Here is a 17,033-nt window from a genome sequence, read left to right as displayed (position 1 = left end):
CAGTTCTCGGTGACACAATCAAAATAGACACTTTCATTTACGTACGTGGATATCAGCAAAACGACAAAATTCCTCGGTTCGGCTTGGAAAAAAAGGGTTTTCTATTGTCTCTCGTGGAGTTTGTCGTCGGATAGGCGCGTACGGTGTGTACACAAAATTATGCTATTTGTCTGCTTCTAGTGGGGCTTTCGTTTCGTGTGCGTCGGTGCGGTCAGCCGCTGGAATTGAACAGCAGGAAAAGCAAAAGGTCAGTTCGGGGAGATGCCGCGGGACCAAAAGATCCAACTCAGCAAATGTGTTGCCCCCGCTAGGAAGGGTGGCTGGAGCGAAGCTGCTTCCATCCACAATGAGTGTGCAGTGCTTTGTGGGAAAAATTAATGTGCGTGTGATTCTTTGCAGCAGATTGTAATTCAGGAGTAAAGTTCTACATTAAACCAGCAATTAACACAGCAGTATGAATCCGCAACTGGCGTACGGGCAGTATCCGCCACAAAGCTGGCCACAGCCGCAGCAGCAAGTGGCGCCACAGGCGGGACCACCTCCGCCAGGTCCGAAGCCAAGCATGAACGGAGCACAGCCCAATGTATGTATGGCAAGAAAAAAAAACGGTTCTGTCGTTGTGCAAATTCGCTCACAGTATGATTTCGTTCTTTTGTTTTCACCACCCACCAGCAACAGCTTGCTAATCAGATGCAGAACATGTCTTTGGCGGGTCAGCCACCTCAGCAACAGCTGCCGCAGGGTCCACCTAAAATGGGTGGACCACCGAACATGAATGGCCCGGGTGTGGGTGCACCACCGGCGGCCTTTCCGACCCAACAGCCCCCCATGGTACGTCCACCGTCGACCGGTGGTCCCATGCCGGGTGCATACCCTCCCGCACCTCAGCAGCAGCAGCAGCAGCAACCAGGACCGGGTATGATGAGCAATGGACCGTCGGGACCACCCGGGCCCGGTGCTGTCAGACCGCCGATGCCCACGGCCGGTGGGTACGGTCAAACCAATGGCCATCCAATGGCTGCTCCGCCTCCTGCGGGACCGACAGGGCAGCAGTTCGGTGGTCCCATGCCATCTATGACAGCACCCGGCGGCGGTCCACCACGTCCCGGACAACAATTTCCACCACAACCGGCTGCGTTCCAGCAGCAGCCACCGGCTGGCTTTCCTCCCGGTGGTGGTGCACCGCCCCAGACGCAAGGCATGCCGTATGGAGCACCACCTGGTGGCCCTGCGCCTGCTCAGCCACAGCAACAGTATCCCGGACCACCGATGCCCGGGCAACCGATGCAGCCACCGCAGCAGCAGCCGCAGCAACCACAGGGATATCCACCACAGCCCGGTCAAATGCCGCCAATGGGCGGCCAAATGCCACCAAGAGGGTATAATGTAAGCTCAACTACCTTTCCACAAGTCTATAGAGTTCTATAATTACTAATTTATATTTTTTTCCTTACACAGCAAATGCCGCCTGGAGCGGGCTACAACCAAATGCCTCCGATGCCCGGACAACCTCCGCAGCAGCCGCAGCAGACGCAGCAGCAGCAAATGCACCAACAACCACCCTACCATCAGGGAGGGCCTGGCATGATGGGCGGTCACTATCCCGCGCCGCCCCCGGTGCCGCAGCAGAAGCGCCTCGATCCGGAAAGCATGCCCAACCCGATCCAGGTGATGGCGGAGAACCAGGAGAACTGTGGCGGTGTGTTCTGCACCAACCAGCCCGGCCAGCTGCCCCCGCTCGTGACGACCAAGTTCGTGACGCAGGACCAGGGCAATGCGAGCCCGCGCTTCGTCCGCTCGACGATGTACAACATTCCGCAGACGGCCGACATGATGAAGCAGAGCGCGGTGCCGTTCTCGCTCATCATTTCGCCGTTCGCGCGCACGGTCGAGGGCGAGCTGCCGATACCGATCGTGAACTTTGGCGAGATGGGCCCGATCCGGTGCATCCGCTGCAAGGCGTACATCTGCCCGACGATGCAGTTCCTCGACGGGGGCCGCCGCTTCCAGTGCCAGTTCTGCAAGGCGACGACGGACGTACCGCAGGGCTACTTCCAGCACCTCGACCACACCGGCCAGCGGATGGACAAGTACGAGCGGCCGGAGCTGGTGCTCGGCACGTACGAGTTTATGGCGACGAAGGAGTACTGCCGCAACAACACGCCGCCGAAGCCGCCCGCGATGGTGTTCCTGATCGACGTGTCGTACAACAACGTCAAGTCGGGGCTGGTGCAGCTGCTGTGCTCGCAGATGAGGAACATCATCCGCCAGCTGCCGGTCGACCAGGACCAGCAGCGCACGTCGATGAAGGTGGGCTTCATCACGTACAACAGCTCGGTCCACTTCTACAACCTGAAGAGCTCGCTGGCCCAGCCGCAGATGATGGTGGTGGGCGATCTGCAGGAGATGTTTATGCCCCTGCTCGATGGGTTCCTGGTCGATGCGGAAGAGTCGGCCACCGTGATCGATGCGCTGATGGAGCAGATTCCGAAGATGTTTGGCGATACGCGCGAGACGGAAACGATCCTGCTGCCGGCGCTGCAGGCGGGACTGGAAGCGCTGAAGGCTTCGGAGTGCGTGGGCAAGCTGTACGTGTTCCACTCGTCGCTGCCGAATGCGGAGGCGCCGGGCAAGTTGAAGATACGCGACGACCGGAAGCTGCTCGGCACGGACAAGGAGAAGACGGTGCTGTCGCCGCAGTCGACCGTTTACAACATGCTGGCGCAGGACTGTGTCGGGGCGGGCGTTTCGGTCGATCTGTTCGCGTTCAACAATGCGTACATCGATCTGGCCACGATCGGGCAGGTCGCACGTTTGACCGGTGGTGAGGTGTACAAGTACACCTACTTCCAGGTAAGCAGATCAGTGGCACCGAAACAGTTGAAAATGTGTGTTAATTCAAATTATCTTCTCAATTCCCAGGCGGATATTGATGGTGCCCGGTTGGTGAACGATTTGATGAAAAACATTTCCCGCCCGATCGCGTTCGATGCGGTGATGCGCGTCCGTACGTCAACCGGCGTGCGTCCAACCGACTTTTACGGCCACTTCTTCATGTCGAACACGAAAGATATGGAAATTGCCAGCATCGGTATGTTTACCTCTCGAAGCCACTTTGCTTTTCGCTTACCAAAGACATTTCCTTCTAAACCCACATTTCCCTCCACCAGATTGCGACAAGTCCGTCTCGGTGGAAATCAAGCACGACGACAAGCTGACGGACGAGCTGGTGCTGATACAGGTGGCACTGCTGTACACGTCCTGCTCCGGCCAGCGGCGGCTGCGCGTCCACAACCTCAGCCTGAAGATGTGTACCTCGCTGCTGGATCTGTTCCGCTGCTGCGACCTGGACACGACGCTGCTCTACTTCGCCAAGCAGGGCCTGACCAAGCTGATGGACAACAACCCGAAGGCGGTGAAGGACGCGATCGTGCACCGGGCCGTGCAGCTGTTGGCCTGCTACCGGAAGCACTGTGCCTCGCCGACCTCGTCCGGGCAGCTGATACTGCCCGAGGGCATGAAGCTGCTCCCGCTGTACGTGAACTGCCTGCTAAAGAACGATGCATTCTCCGGCGGGTCGGACATCTCGATCGACGACCGTTCGTACGTGATCTACTACGTGATGAGCATGGATTTGCCCACCTCGGTGCAGTACTTCTATCCGCGCCTGATCCCGCTGCACGACGTCAACGTCGAGGGTGACGCTATCCCGGCGGCCATCCGCTGCACGGGCGACAAGATGCACGAGGACGGTGCCTACATTTTGGGTGAGTTGAAATGAGCGAATGGAGCGTTAAATGAACCCATTTGCTGACCCCGGTTGGGGGGCTGTCCGTTTGCTTGCTTTTACAGAAAACGGTGTTCACATGTTTTTGTGGCTGGGATTGTCACTGTCGCCCGAGTTCACGCAGTCGGTGTTTGGGGCCCAGTGCACCCAGCAGGTCGATACCGATCGTACGGGTTTGCCAGTATTTGATAATCCTCTGTCGAAGCGCATTCGCGGCATCGTCGACAAAATACAGGAGCAGAAGCGTCGCTGTATGCGGGTAAGTGTGTGAACTAAAGCTTCTCACCTTCGGGGCTTTTTTTATACAATTCTTTTCGGATTCTTCAGCTAACGCTCGTGAAGCAACGCGACAAGCTGGAGAGCGTGCTGCGCCACTTCCTGGTCGAGGATCGTGGCACGACCGACGGTTCCGTCAGCTACGTTGACTTCCTCTGTCACGTGCACAAAGAGATCCGACAGATGCTGAGCTAGCTGGCCAACACCGGCAGCCACGGCAACGCACTACTAGCGAGCAGTTTTTTCTCGGGCGGAAGGTTTAGATTTAATAACAGCAATACCGGTAGCGGCAACACGGTTACCGTCCCTGCTGCTGCACCTACTACTAACACTACTTACAATACTACAAGGAACAACACCACAGCTGCCGCCATTGCGCCGGCCAATTACATCCCTCCTGGCAGTGCGCAGGACGCGAACGGAAATGTGCGCACGCTGTATCAAAGGGAGCTCAGCCATACGATGGCAGCGGCCACGTGTTGTGCAGTGCCACCGAACAACAATCGTTCCAAATTCATGAGTACAACGCGCTGCGAAGGGTACGTCGGGAGCCGCATCGCGTCCCGGTACGACGAGGACGAGGAGGATGACGAAGGTGGCGGCGTTGATGATGACGTGGCAGCCCTCCCCGATGGTACCATTCTGGAGGAAGATGAGGAGCAAGAGGAGGAGGAGGATGAGAAGCGGGTAAACAATGTGGCGCATTACTCGACGCGCACTCAGCAACAAATGCATTGCTTGCGCGAAGCGGTTGGTGGCGTTAGCGTGTCGCAGAGTCGCACCCGCGCAAACCGTTACCGACGCGCGTTCGGTGCCAGATGGTAAACAAACCACTCCGCAACCGAACTTGGTACTACACAGTGGTCGGGTTTTCTTTGTAAGTGTGCTATTCCCATCTTTCCTTTCCCGATTGCTCAGCAAACGCAAACAGTTTACGACCATGATACACATTAGTTATTCGTTCTTTCCTTTCTTTTTCGTTTTTCGTTTTGTTATACGTGTTGGTGTTTTAGAACAATTTAAACTCTTTGGCTCGGTAGGATCGTCTCCATTTTACTTTATCTCTTCCATTGCGCCTTTTTTTGTATTTTGTTATATTTAATTAAGAGAAAGAGAGCAAACTGTATGCTTTCACCAGCCTCCCCCCCCCCCCCCCCCCCCCCCAGGTGTCTTAAGGGAGGGAATCGAATTGATTTAATCAACACTATTCAATGGTTCAGCAAAACGAATTGTATTAAAAAAATGTATCCGTTTTGTTGTTTGGTGGTTGCGATTCCGGAATTAGTTGAGGAGCTACACGTGTCAGCATTCATTCGGAACGCTACTCTAGCGGCAAACGACGGTCACGCTCACGGGAACGGAATTCACATACGGAGGGTGATGTTTGCACGGAACGCTCGTAAGATTGTATGTTGATATCAATTTATGAATCCAATGGAATATTATAAATAGCGAAATATATATATATATACTGTACCTTTATTATGTGCAATTGGGCGTTTCTGGGCGTTTACTGTTGACTGATGACAAGGATTGTTAAAATTTCATTGGTATTATTTAACATTTTAGTAGATTTACTATAACATTTACTCGAAACGCTGCCGGTAAGGCGCTAGTCGTTGGATTATATGAAATAAATTGTTTTACGAAATAACGGAATCCCTCTTTCGATCGATAATCTCTTCGTCCCCCATTAAACAGCTTCCACGCTGCATTGAGGTACCGTAGAGCCTTTAAGCAGCATCGTTCGGATAGGTGCGTTACATCAATTGTTGATTTTTTTATTGATCCATAAATCAATTTAATTTAAATCCATAAAATACAGACCAATTTGAGGTCCTATTTGATTAAAGTCGAGTTTTATTTGGTTAGTAAAACAAAAAAAAAATCAACAAAAATAACCCAACTTTTCACGCCAAATGTCACGTCGCATCGACCGCACTGCGGTCCCACTGTGATGCCCTTGATGTGACATTCACACATTTCAAGATCGGTGAAAATTTTACCAAACAGACGTTATAGCAACAATAGCCGAGTCGGTGCGCGAGAGTTGATTTTCCTTGGATCCACTTGGAAAATTCGGACTGTACATCTGTTCCCATTCCACCATCAGCAAGCTATCCCGTGCATTACTGTCGACTGTGAAAATGGCTCTCAACAAGCTTAGCATCGAAAACGTCGATCTGAAGGGCAAGCGGGTGTTTATGCGGTAAGTACAAGCACATTATCACCGCCTTCTTGGATCCGTTCGATCCACGTTCCCTTATCATGGTCCGAATCGTTTCGTTTAATCATCAATGCTCCCCGTCCCGTTTTTTCCCACAGTGTCGATTTCAACGTCCCCATCAAGGAGGGCAAAATTACCAGCAATCAGCGCATTGTGGCCGCGCTCGACAGCATCAAGTTTGCGCTCGAGAAGGGTGCCAAGTCGGTGGTGCTGGCGTCCCATCTGGGCCGCCCGGATGGTAACAAAAACGTCAAGTACACGCTTGCCCCGGTAGCGGACGAGCTGAAGAAGCTGCTCGGGCGTGATGTAACCTTCCTGAACGATTGCGTCGGGGCGGAGGTGGAGGCGGCCTGCAAGGATCCGGCTCCGGGTTCGGTCATCCTGCTGGAAAACGTCCGCTTCTACGTGGAGGAGGAAGGCAAGGGTGTCGATGCGAGCGGCAATAAGGTAAGGGAGCAGCTGGGTGCAGCTTATCACCATAGCAACGGGGGTGCGGAGACAATAGACAGAGGGCTAAAAATAGTGCCTGCTTTGTTTACTGCCGCTGGCGGGCACACTGAGATTATCACCCGAACAATCCCCCATGCATTGCATAATGAACTCACTTTCGCTTTTCCCCTTTGTTTCTTTTCTCGATGGCTCGGGAATGCACAGGTTAAGGCCGACAAAGATAAGGTGAAAACATTCCGCGAAAGCTTGGCCAAGCTGGGCGACGTGTACGTGAACGATGCGTTCGGTACGGCCCACCGTGCCCACAGCTCGATGATGGGCGAGGGCTACAGCCAGCGGGCGGCCGGTCTGCTGCTGAACAAGGAGCTGCGCTACTTCTCGCAGGCGCTCGACAACCCGCCCCGCCCGTTCCTGGCCATCCTGGGCGGCGCGAAGGTGGCGGACAAGATCCAGCTGATCGAGAACCTGCTGGACAAGGTGAACGAAATGATCATCGGCGGCGGCATGGCGTTCACCTTCCTGAAGGTGCTGAACAACATGGAGATCGGCGGCTCGCTGTTCGATGCCGAGGGGGCCAAGATCGTGCAGAACCTGGTGGACAAGGCGAAGAAGAACAATGTGCAGCTGCACCTCCCGGTTGACTTTGTGACGGGCGACAAGTTCGCGGAGGATGCGGCGACCGGCGAGGCCACGGTGGCCAGCGGCATCCCGGCCGGCCACATGGGCCTGGACATTGGGCCGAAGTCGCGCGAAGCGTTCGCGGCCCCGATCGCCCGCTCCAAGATCATCGTCTGGAACGGACCGCCCGGTGTGTTCGAGTTCCCCAACTTTGCCAACGGCACCAAGTCGCTGATGGATGGGGTGGTGGCGGCGACCAAGGCCGGCACGGTCTCGATCATTGGCGGCGGCGATACGGCGTCGTGCTGCGCCAAGTGGGGCACCGAGTCGCAGGTGTCGCACGTGTCGACCGGTGGCGGTGCGTCGCTGGAGCTGCTCGAGGGCAAGGTGCTGCCGGGCGTGGATGCGCTCAGCAGTGCGTAAATGTGACGCGAGGCGCAACCACTCTCATTATTACTCACTAAGAAGCATTACTACAGTCACTACTACTCTCGTTATCGTATTGTTCGCGTGCTATTGTGTAGGCAAGTGTGCTCGTCCCCCCCAAAGTCATGTCATTAAGCAGTCCATCGTGTACCGGAAGAACGATCAGTAGCTCCTTCGAAAAAGGGTCCGGAAATGTAAGTTTTGGATCTCGAGGACGGTCGTTTTTCTCGTTGCATAGAGGAATAAAAAGTTTAGCGTGAAAATAAACACCCAAAAACGATGCGTTGTTTGTGAAATTGTGGAGAAGTAAACCTTTATTTTATTAATGCAATTTCGCATCATTACACGTTCAGAAGCAAACCATGAAAATGACAACCAAATTCGTCCAAGTGGGTGGACTGAACCGTAAACACAGTTATCGGATGACCTTTCGGAAAGGTTGGGAGTAGAAACATTTTCCAAAACAAGGATTTATGTTGTAAGTTGTCTGCAATTCTTGGTTTTGAATATGAACGCTTTTGGCAGCTACATTTTCGACTGAATTATGGAAAAAAAAATCTGAATTCTCTTCGTACACCACTATTGATGGCGCGTTGTTTCTATTGTTCCGAGAAACGGTATGGCGTCAACCTCCACCATGAATCATTCCAGGGTAGTTTGGCCGGCAAGTGTCTTGAGCGGGTCCTTTGAAGTTGAAAAGGGAGAAATAATCAGGCTAATATTCACTTTTTCCTAGCACCATTGTCTAATATACTTACATGAGGTAAAAGATGTGATATAATCGCTACGGAAGTATGTGCGAATTGGCGTCGCCCAATACTTCCGCGATTTTTATCAATTTTTGGTTCCATTTCTACGTTCCGGTCTGATTTGCGGCTTCAACACAAATAAACGAGGATCTTTCGGCATTATCAATTTTGACAGACGATGTTGACGTTCACGTTTCGACCGGCGAGTGAAGAATGAATACCCAGGGGACAATTTTCGAATGGTGTTCATTGGGTCCCAAGCAGCTTGTTAATCTGTATCAAGATTTTTTGTTTGTTAATAAAATAGGTTTCCAATGATGTCTTATTATTCTCGTTGGTTTTGAATTATTCTCTCACAATTTATTGACAGTTTCAATGTAATGTGGGAGCAAAAAATAAATATGTTAAAATAAACCATGGGATGAGTTAAAAAATAAAGAAACATTACAAAAATCTTTGAAAAACAATTAAACGAAACCATGGTTAACCCCAATAGCTACATGATCTAGGATTAACTAGCATGACTTGTCAAGTAAAACAGCCCTTAATAAGGTTTACCAGCAGTTCCTTAAATAGCCTGACATGTTTTATACCGTTTTCAAATAGGTTGTTCTGCTGAATCTCTGCACAAACTTTCATTACGATAAGTTTTAAATCAGTCAAATAAACAATATTTTCATACTTGTATCAGTAAAAGAAAATAATAAATTCGTGTCGTGATCAAAAATAAAAACAACAATTCTTGTTTCATTTTATTTTTTATTTATCGTAACTCACTTGCCTTTCCTTTCTACGAGAGGAAGAACTTGAAAACGGGTGTTTTATTTTTCACCATCATCATAATTGCCGGTCACAAGCAAACCAGCTTGCCGTTCCGTTCCGTTGTTGTAACAATCTCTATCCATGTAAGTAACACATTTCATCCACACCAGTCATGAACTCTCTGCTGCCGCTGCCGTATATTAAACCCCTGTCAGTGTGAATTTAATTCCACTTCAATGGTTTCATTTTGCCCACTTGTTAATCTGCTGTGTACTCGTTATGTAGTATATTGCTGTGTAATTGAAATTTGTTACAGTGCTTCGTATAATGAATGGGTTTTTAAAGAAAAAAGAAATCCCAGATCCACTATTCTTTCTTGCTGTGGTATTTGTGCCACTTTTTCTGTTTTTTCCCTCTTTTTCTCGTTCTATGTTCTGCTTTTCAAAGCAACAATTGGTAATGTTAGTAGCATATTATATGTGTTAAATGTTCCCGCTTTGTTACCCATTTTACATACGGTTTTATTTCCATCTTGAATAACTTAATCATTTCTTTTTGTTTTCAATTAAACTGTGTTTTGTTTTCGTTTTCATCGTTTATTGATTTATTTTATTACCTTCTTTGTTCTATATAAAAATAAATACTTAACATTCTCTTTCTTACTTTCGTTACAACTATTTTGCAATGTGTAACAACAATCTGTTTTCATTTCACACACGCATCCATTCTTTGCTTATCCATTCCTTGTGATGCTTCTTGGTTGAAACACACACAATTAACACAACCTTTCCTTTTCCCTCCCACTTTTATCCCTTGTCGTCGTTATATTATGTTTTTTGTAATTTAGTTTCACTTTGTTTGTATTGTGTTTTGTGTGTTGTTTTTGCGCACTATTTTAATAATTATCTACAACAGCCAGTAGCATTCTGCGGGAGAGGGGGAAAGGTTGATGTAAGCTTTCTTTAATCTGTTTAATAGTCTTCTCGTCTGTCTGTGTTTTTTGTTTCCAACTTATCCACCATTGGTTTTTAAAGTAGCACGACGTTTTTTCTTCCTCATAGGCTTCGGGGTAAGAAATGGGGTGTGATGTGTTATCAACACTTCAATCTATTTACAACGATCCCTACGTACGCTTCACAAAAAAGTCACAACAACGAAACTTAACCCATTTTTGGAAAGGCCTCTCTCTTTTACTCCTTTATAGAGCAATACACACAAAAAAAAACAGATACAGTTGATTCAACAATCCCTGCTGCTTCATGCGCCGTTCTCTCACATAGTCATTTTCTTTACCTTTCGCGCGAAAGGAACCAGCTCAATTCGTTTTCTATTGTGTGTTATAGTGAGCGTACATACTAACCAAAAAAAGGTTTTTTCCGAAAAAAACTAATCCAAATCACACAGTCTACGAAAGCCAATTCGTTATCGAGAGGGACAAGAGTGATAACCAGTCGTAACTAAACTATGCCATTTCTCCGCGTTTCTTATGTTTTTTTTGGTTCAATGCGAAACCAGCTACTTGTTGTGCAGCTACTAACGAGCTCTCTAATAATATCCTTTTTTCACAAGCATTTTGTTTAGTACCACTTTTTCTCTATCTACACTACGAGGCTACTAAAAGCTCTCAGCTGAACAGAGGTAAAAGAAAATCTAGAGGGGAAAAATAGCTAAAGTAATCGCCAGATTTATCTCGTTTAACTCACAAAATCTCTCCTGTACCCCTCTGTTATCAAATTAAATAGAGTATAGAAAGAAAGTATTTTTTAAATAAAGTTAGAGTTACTTCACCCTATAATTGCAGCACTGTATTATCCCTTCACTGATCGATTTGCTCTTCCAGAATGTACCCTATGTGACTGCATTGTTGTAAAAATAGGCAGAAAGATGTAGATGTTGTTACAGTTCTACAGGGAGTGGTGTTGTCTTACATAAAGCTATATCGTAATTTGCCGATATATGTATAAGAAAGTGGTGCTTTGAACAGTGTACAGTTAGCAAAACAGTGCGTACAGATTGTGCTGATCCTTTCTCCAAAGCTTGAGAGAAAAAAGGATGCTAAACAAAGACTGCGGAAGTACGATAAGAGCCGAGCGAGTTCATCTCATTACCGCACATGAAATGGGGATTGTCTTCTAATTTACAGCTTTGCCTGTTACCTCTCATTGATTCGTCCATCGATGGGTTTACACGAGCTTTTCCTTAAGAGTGTTTTTTTTTTGTTTTGTTTTGCGGAAAGGGTCGGAACCGGACTTGAATCAATTGTGTGTGAGAGAGTTTGTATTGATGTACGATCAGCAAGAAAGATTTTTACAGTACTGCATTAGAGGGCGTTTAAACAGCTTCTAGAACAGGGAAATAGAAAATGAAATGTGTATTCGTTGTTCATTGGACTAGAAAAAATAAGATACTTTTGGAGTCTGATTAAAAAAAAAAGAGTAAATCATTTCACATTATGCTTGTGACGTGTACGTAAAATCCGTGTCGACTACACCAGAAAGGGCAGGAACTGAAGCTTCAATCTACCATGCGGCTCCTAAACCTCCCTAAACGCCACCCAAACCGTAAGCTTGCCAACGTTGCAGCGATCAAGTAGGCAGCGAAAAAGCTTCCTAAAATCAGCATTCCTCTCTCATCATCACGTTTGTTTGAGGCAATAGCAAGACTAGTTAGAGATAATTTAATTCGAAAAATGTTATCCTAAAAAGCATGGAGGGAAAATTTGCAAGGGAAAACATGGACAGTGATTTATGAAAGAAATAAGAAAAAAATCTCTCGGGATAATTGGGAAATGGAAGCTTCCTAAAGAAATGTTGCCTACAGTTTCTAAACACCATCTTTATTTAGCGATGGTTTATATATCAGTTCTCAGTGGCCTGGCACTGGGTGAGCACCGGAATGTTCGTAATTTGACTACACTTTAAGCCTGCTAGTAACACTGAGCTGCCACCGAAAATAGAGTGGAAAAGCACCAAGAAAGGACTAATGTCGAACAAATACTGAAGTTTCTAACTGGACAAACAAAAAACCAGCACCCGGCAGTGTTGTGCATACGAGAGAGTTAGCCTGATTTTCCGTAATTCCTTGCTTGCTTGAATGGTTTTAGGTGGTGTAGGGGGAGAGCCCGCATTCCTGTTTTCCATCCAAAAACGAGGGAAGCGAGAAAAGGTGTATCTGTTTTACTCTCAGCGAGCGCGCACGGCAAATAGAAGGATTCTTATTGGATTTCGCCCCCTGAAGGTATGCAAAATAACTTTTCCTCGCGGGGTAATTGTTGCCATTTGGGAGGTATTATTGTGTAGAATATGTGCGTGTGTGTTTTTTTGTCTTGCTTGCGCACTAGGGGATGTACTAAAACTTTACAGAACAAGGATATGATGGGCACACTAAATGAATATAGGAAATAATCTGTTTGTAGGTTAAAATTATACGAAAAAAGGTGGATGTAAACTGTGACGGCTACCAATAAAAAGGGGTTTTTTCAGCCGGACCCGCGCATGTACTCCTGTGCCTGCCGCGGTCGTCCTTGTGTCCTTCACTGCTCTCGTTAGTGTTCTTACAGCAAACCACCCTTGCGGCCAAACAGCAACGAGCTGATCGTACCGTACACACTCTGACCGAGTGAACGGCTTTCTTCCTTAACCGCCGGTGCTGCAGCAGTTGCCGTCGATTGCTGTTTGCTGCGACTGTCCTTGCCACTTCCACCGGTGTTGTTGTTGCCACCAGTTTTGCCCGTTGCTTTACTGCCCACTGTGCCAAGGTCTGGTCGTACTCCGGGACGGCTGGAACCGTTCACCGTGCCAAGATCCGGCCGCTGGGAGCCACCGTTCGCACCGTTCAGTAGATTGCGTCGCGACTTCTGCCGCTGCATCTGCTTCAGCCGGGCCGCTGTCGTTGGGGAGGCGGTATTGGTGTTGGTAGCAGCCGAGCTGGCACCGCTGGTCGTGTCCTTGGTGCGGGGTTCCGAGTCAAAGCTCGCCACGGATGAGCTGTCCGAGTCGGAGGACATCGCTGTACTGATGCCACTGCTCGCACCGGACGAGGAAGCCATGCTCTTCAGGCTGTCGTGCGACAGACCCTTCGTTAGGACCGCTTTGATCGTTTCCTTGTCGATCGTTACAAGATCGTCCGCCTGCTGCTGCTGAGCTTTGCGTCGCTGGTCCTGCATGTGTTTGAGGCTGGTAAGCTGTGCCATCGGGCTACGGCCGCGACCGGACGCGGCTGCCGTGTAGAGGGCCGAGGTGCCGTGCAGGGCAAGCGGACTGATACCCGGTGGATGCTGCGGCGGTAGCATAATGTTCTCCAGCCCGATGCTTTCCACCTTTTCCATGATCTTGATCGAGCGAAGTGCTTTCTTTTCCAGCCGCGACAGCGCGACCTTGTTGCGGGTCATTATTCTCGATGGACGATCGGCCGGATCGGCGGAACTGTGCTGGCCGCCGGTCGAGGCGACGAACCGCTTGCGCAGGATGTCGGCCGTCGAGGCGAGCAGCCCGGATAGGAGCGGCGGTTCCGGAGACATTGAACGAGTGGGTGAACCATCTGGTAGAATAAGAGAAAATTAATTTAAATATCCAATTTGAAGGGATTAAAAATGACTCGCACTTACCAGGACTATTGCAGGGTGTCACCGTGGGTGAGTAGTTGGGCCCGGCGGGCGTATTAAGGGCACTCGGTGTAACGGCTTTAATGCCACGCTCGTTCAGCATCGACGCCAGCCCCATGTTCACGCTGAACGTCGAGCAGGAGTTGCGCCGCGACAGGCTGGAGCGGGGCGTTGACGGTGCGGTCGGCTGTCGCGTCGGACACTCGGACGTCATCTGGGAGGACATTTGCGAGGGTGGCAAACTGAACGTGACCGCCGTCGTACCGTCGTCCGGATGCAGCACCGTGCTGTTGGTGTACGTGTAGGTGCAGCCGAACGATTGGAACCGCTTGCCCGGATGGTCTTCCGTGTCTTCGTCCTCCTCCACGTCGGACAGCGAGTAGGTTTGCAGGCCCAGCTCGTCCAGCCCGCGGCCACCGCGTATCGTCACGCCCGGCCGCTCCTCGAGCAGCCCGCTCAGGGTGGGCGTGGCAAGCCGCGACCAGTGGTGCAGCGTTTGCGAGCCCTCGATCGGTTTCACGATCTGCAGCTTCTCCGGAAGGCGCCACTGGCCGTTGCCGGCGGCCGACGACGACGACAGGCCGGACAGGCCCGACGAACCGGTCGACATAATACTGTCCGGTGTGCGGCAGCCGAGCGGAATGCCCGCAGGCTGCTCGTCGTAGCTGTACGTGCCGAGCGGAGCGTGCTGCAGCATCGCCCGTCTCGCTAGCACCTCCGCCGGGGTAAGACGCTTCAGGGCCGCTTCCAGATCCTTCGCGCCCGGCGCACCCGGGATGCCTGTTTGGGCTGGACCCGGATAGCCATCCTCCGAGTCGGCGGTCAGACTTTCGCGCGAGTACGTTCGTCCACCGAGCGAACTGCCGCCACCACCGCCGTACATCGTGCTGTACACGGACGAACCGCTCTTGTAGGAGTGTGTCATCGTCGTGATGCCCGCATTGCTGACGCCGCTGCCGTTGCCGGTCGTACCGCCCAGTCCGGGGTAAACGTACGGTGCCATGCGCGGCTGCGAGGAGGAACTCATCGTCATCGAACCGAGCTGCGAGAAACTATCGCTGAACCCGTTCGGATTCGCCCGGCTGGCCGAGCGGACCGTCTCGAACACCTTCCGATAGGCGGGAACCTGCTGCTGGGAGCCGGTCATCATGCCACCCATCATGGAGCCGCCACCACCGATACCGCCCCGCACCGAATCGATGCCCGAGTCGAGGCTGTGCTCCGAGTAGAGGGACGTTTCCATCAGCTCCGACTGGAGCGAATCGGGCGCAGCCGGCATTCCCGTAATGCCGGGAATGAGCGAGCTGCGCGCGAGCGGCTGGGAGCGTTTCCGCTGCCGGCGCAGCTGCTCCTGGGCCTCCTGCAGCAGGTTCAGCACCTCCTGGTAGCGCAGCTTGAACTCGGCCAGCTCGCCCGCCAGCAGGTTTTGGTTTTCTTTGGTGATGCTGAGCAGCGACGATGCTTCCTCGTTTTCGGAGGTCAGCTGATGGAGCCGTATCTCGGCGTCCGCGAGCCGCCCGGTAAGGCTGATGATCTGCTCATGCTGTAGCCGGTTTTCCTCCTTCAGTCGTTCGAGTTCCAAATCTGCAGCGTGATAGAGTGATAAGATTGGATTCGATAAGGAGATTAGAGATGAAGTGTGGTAAGAGAGATCTGGATCTTGAGCGTAACGTAACTAGACACAATTCACATTCACACACAATAGATGAGAGCAATACAAGCAATACTTACTTAAACCGTCAAACTCGCTGTTGGCCGTGGTAAGCTGGTTCGCGATGTCCGCCATCAGCCTGCGCTCCTGCTCCTCGCACTCGTCCGTCTCCTTCACTAGCTGGGCGGTTTCGGTGCGCAGGGATTTGTTTTCGTCCTCCAGCTGCTTAACCTTCCGCTGCAGCAGCTCCAGGTTGATCGACTTCGATGCCGTCGGTGTGACTGCGGGAAATGATGGTAAAACCAGACACAAATTTGCATTAGAATACGAATTGCCACAAGAGAGGGAGAGAGAGAGACTTCATATGGGGTTTAAGAGCGCGAGAAAGTTGAGAGATTCCGTACAGAGTATTCGCAAGCAAAAGCACTTCGTCGTAGTTGCTACTACCGCCGCTGATAAGCCGTTCGAGCGCGGGCGCTGGTAACACGGCAGCGCCACTGCACGAATCAACGCCATCGAAAGGGGCAGCGCAAAAGAAGAGGAAAGAAGGTACGAAGGAGGTGTTCTCTTATCTCCTTTTATTCACGCTGCAGCCAGAAAGCACTACTGTGGCTGCCCAAGCCTACACACTTCACTTCATTTAGAGACAGGCCCACGGAGGCTTGACCAAACGGACTGAGGCAGTCTCCCGAATGTTTGTTTTGCTTTTCACTGGTTGCCCTTTAGCACGATTGAACCATCAACACCGAACCGAACAGAGGGGCGAGAAGGGAGGACGACAAGGATGAGGTCAATAATCAATCCATCCACGCCAATAGAGCGAGAGTGAGCTTAGTTTTGCATGCCATCGGACATGCCGCCACCGATAACCGTTTCCGACTGCGAACGGAACACCTTTCCCAGTGCCCAGTGCAGAGGATCAGCTCCGTTTTGGGAGGTGCCAGGCAGGCACACAGGCACGCGATGGAGCATTTCGTAACACAGTTGGGAACGGAACAAACAAACAAGCTCCAGTTTTGCTTTCGTTATTGATTTTCTATTTCAGCCGACTTTTTTTCGCGCATTTGTTGTTTTGTCCATTTTCTGACGACCCGAAAAGGACGATTACAACACACGACGAGCCATCAGCCCCCCCGGCCGATGGGTGGTAGGTGTGCGCGCCCAAAAACACGAGCAGACACGACGAGAAACCAGGCGAACCCACATAGTTCTCTGTCATCGATTTTCAGCTCGATATAATTCCATTACCGCACAGAATAACGATGCAGAGGAGTGGCTGGAGTTCTAAAAGCAAACAATTTACCTTTCGCTGCAACCCGTATATCACCTCCCGGCACTATTGTGTGTTCGTGTGTGTGTTTGTGTGTCAAAATTAAAATTAGAACACTTGCCACTGAACATATGCACCACAACAACACTGCACTACCTTCTCCTCGCGATGCATTCGTACTGCAAAGCTACGTGCAAATGTCGCTACAATTGCG

General features: G+C 50.6%; 3 protein-coding genes across 17 annotated transcripts in view; 2 read left to right on the top strand and 1 right to left on the bottom strand.

The window, feature by feature from the left end:
• The first annotated feature begins 3 nt into the window (after positions 1–3).
• Positions 4–5,555, top strand: LOC1275660 (protein transport protein Sec24D). Its single transcript, XM_314929.4, has 8 exons — positions 4–246; positions 401–583; positions 673–1,386; positions 1,459–2,853; positions 2,923–3,091; positions 3,171–3,767; positions 3,853–4,046; positions 4,115–5,555. Exons 2-8 carry the CDS (start codon positions 455–457, stop codon positions 4,256–4,258), a joined length of 3,342 nt encoding a protein of 1,113 aa, XP_314929.4. The 5' UTR covers positions 4–246; positions 401–454; the 3' UTR covers positions 4,259–5,555.
• A 415-nt stretch (positions 5,556–5,970) lies between these two features.
• Positions 5,971–8,061, top strand: LOC1275659 (phosphoglycerate kinase). 2 transcript variants are annotated; one of them, XM_314928.4, is made up of 3 exons: positions 5,971–6,272; positions 6,389–6,737; positions 6,945–8,061. In XM_314928.4, exons 1-3 carry the CDS (start codon positions 6,211–6,213, stop codon positions 7,779–7,781), a joined length of 1,248 nt encoding a protein of 415 aa, XP_314928.2. In that variant the 5' UTR covers positions 5,971–6,210; the 3' UTR covers positions 7,782–8,061. The 2 variants fall into 2 exon arrangements, with proteins under 2 accessions (XP_314928.2, XP_061517707.1); XM_061661723.1 differs by having other exon boundaries at positions 6,017–6,272; positions 6,389–8,061.
• A 1,809-nt stretch (positions 8,062–9,870) lies between these two features.
• LOC1275657 (trafficking kinesin-binding protein milt) overlaps positions 9,871–17,033 on the bottom strand; it is a 90,483-nt gene continuing 83,320 nt past the window's right edge. For all 14 annotated transcript variants that reach the window (XM_061661453.1, XM_061661454.1, XM_061661456.1 and 11 more), the window contains 3 exons: positions 15,630–15,830; positions 13,902–15,482; positions 9,871–13,834 (listed from right to left, as the gene is read on the bottom strand). In XM_061661453.1, the coding sequence (XP_061517437.1) occupies positions 12,849–13,834; positions 13,902–15,482; positions 15,630–15,830 (2,768 nt within the window). In that variant the 3' untranslated portion in view covers positions 9,871–12,848. The remainder of the gene's footprint in view (positions 13,835–13,901; positions 15,483–15,629; positions 15,831–17,033) is intronic.

Source organism: Anopheles gambiae, chromosome 3 (genome assembly GCF_943734735.2).
Source record: "Anopheles gambiae chromosome 3, idAnoGambNW_F1_1, whole genome shotgun sequence".
NCBI lineage: Eukaryota > Metazoa > Arthropoda > Insecta > Diptera > Culicidae > Anopheles > Anopheles gambiae.
The sequence above is the reverse complement of the archived record's forward strand: the minus strand, read 5'-3'. Positions and strand labels throughout refer to the sequence as shown.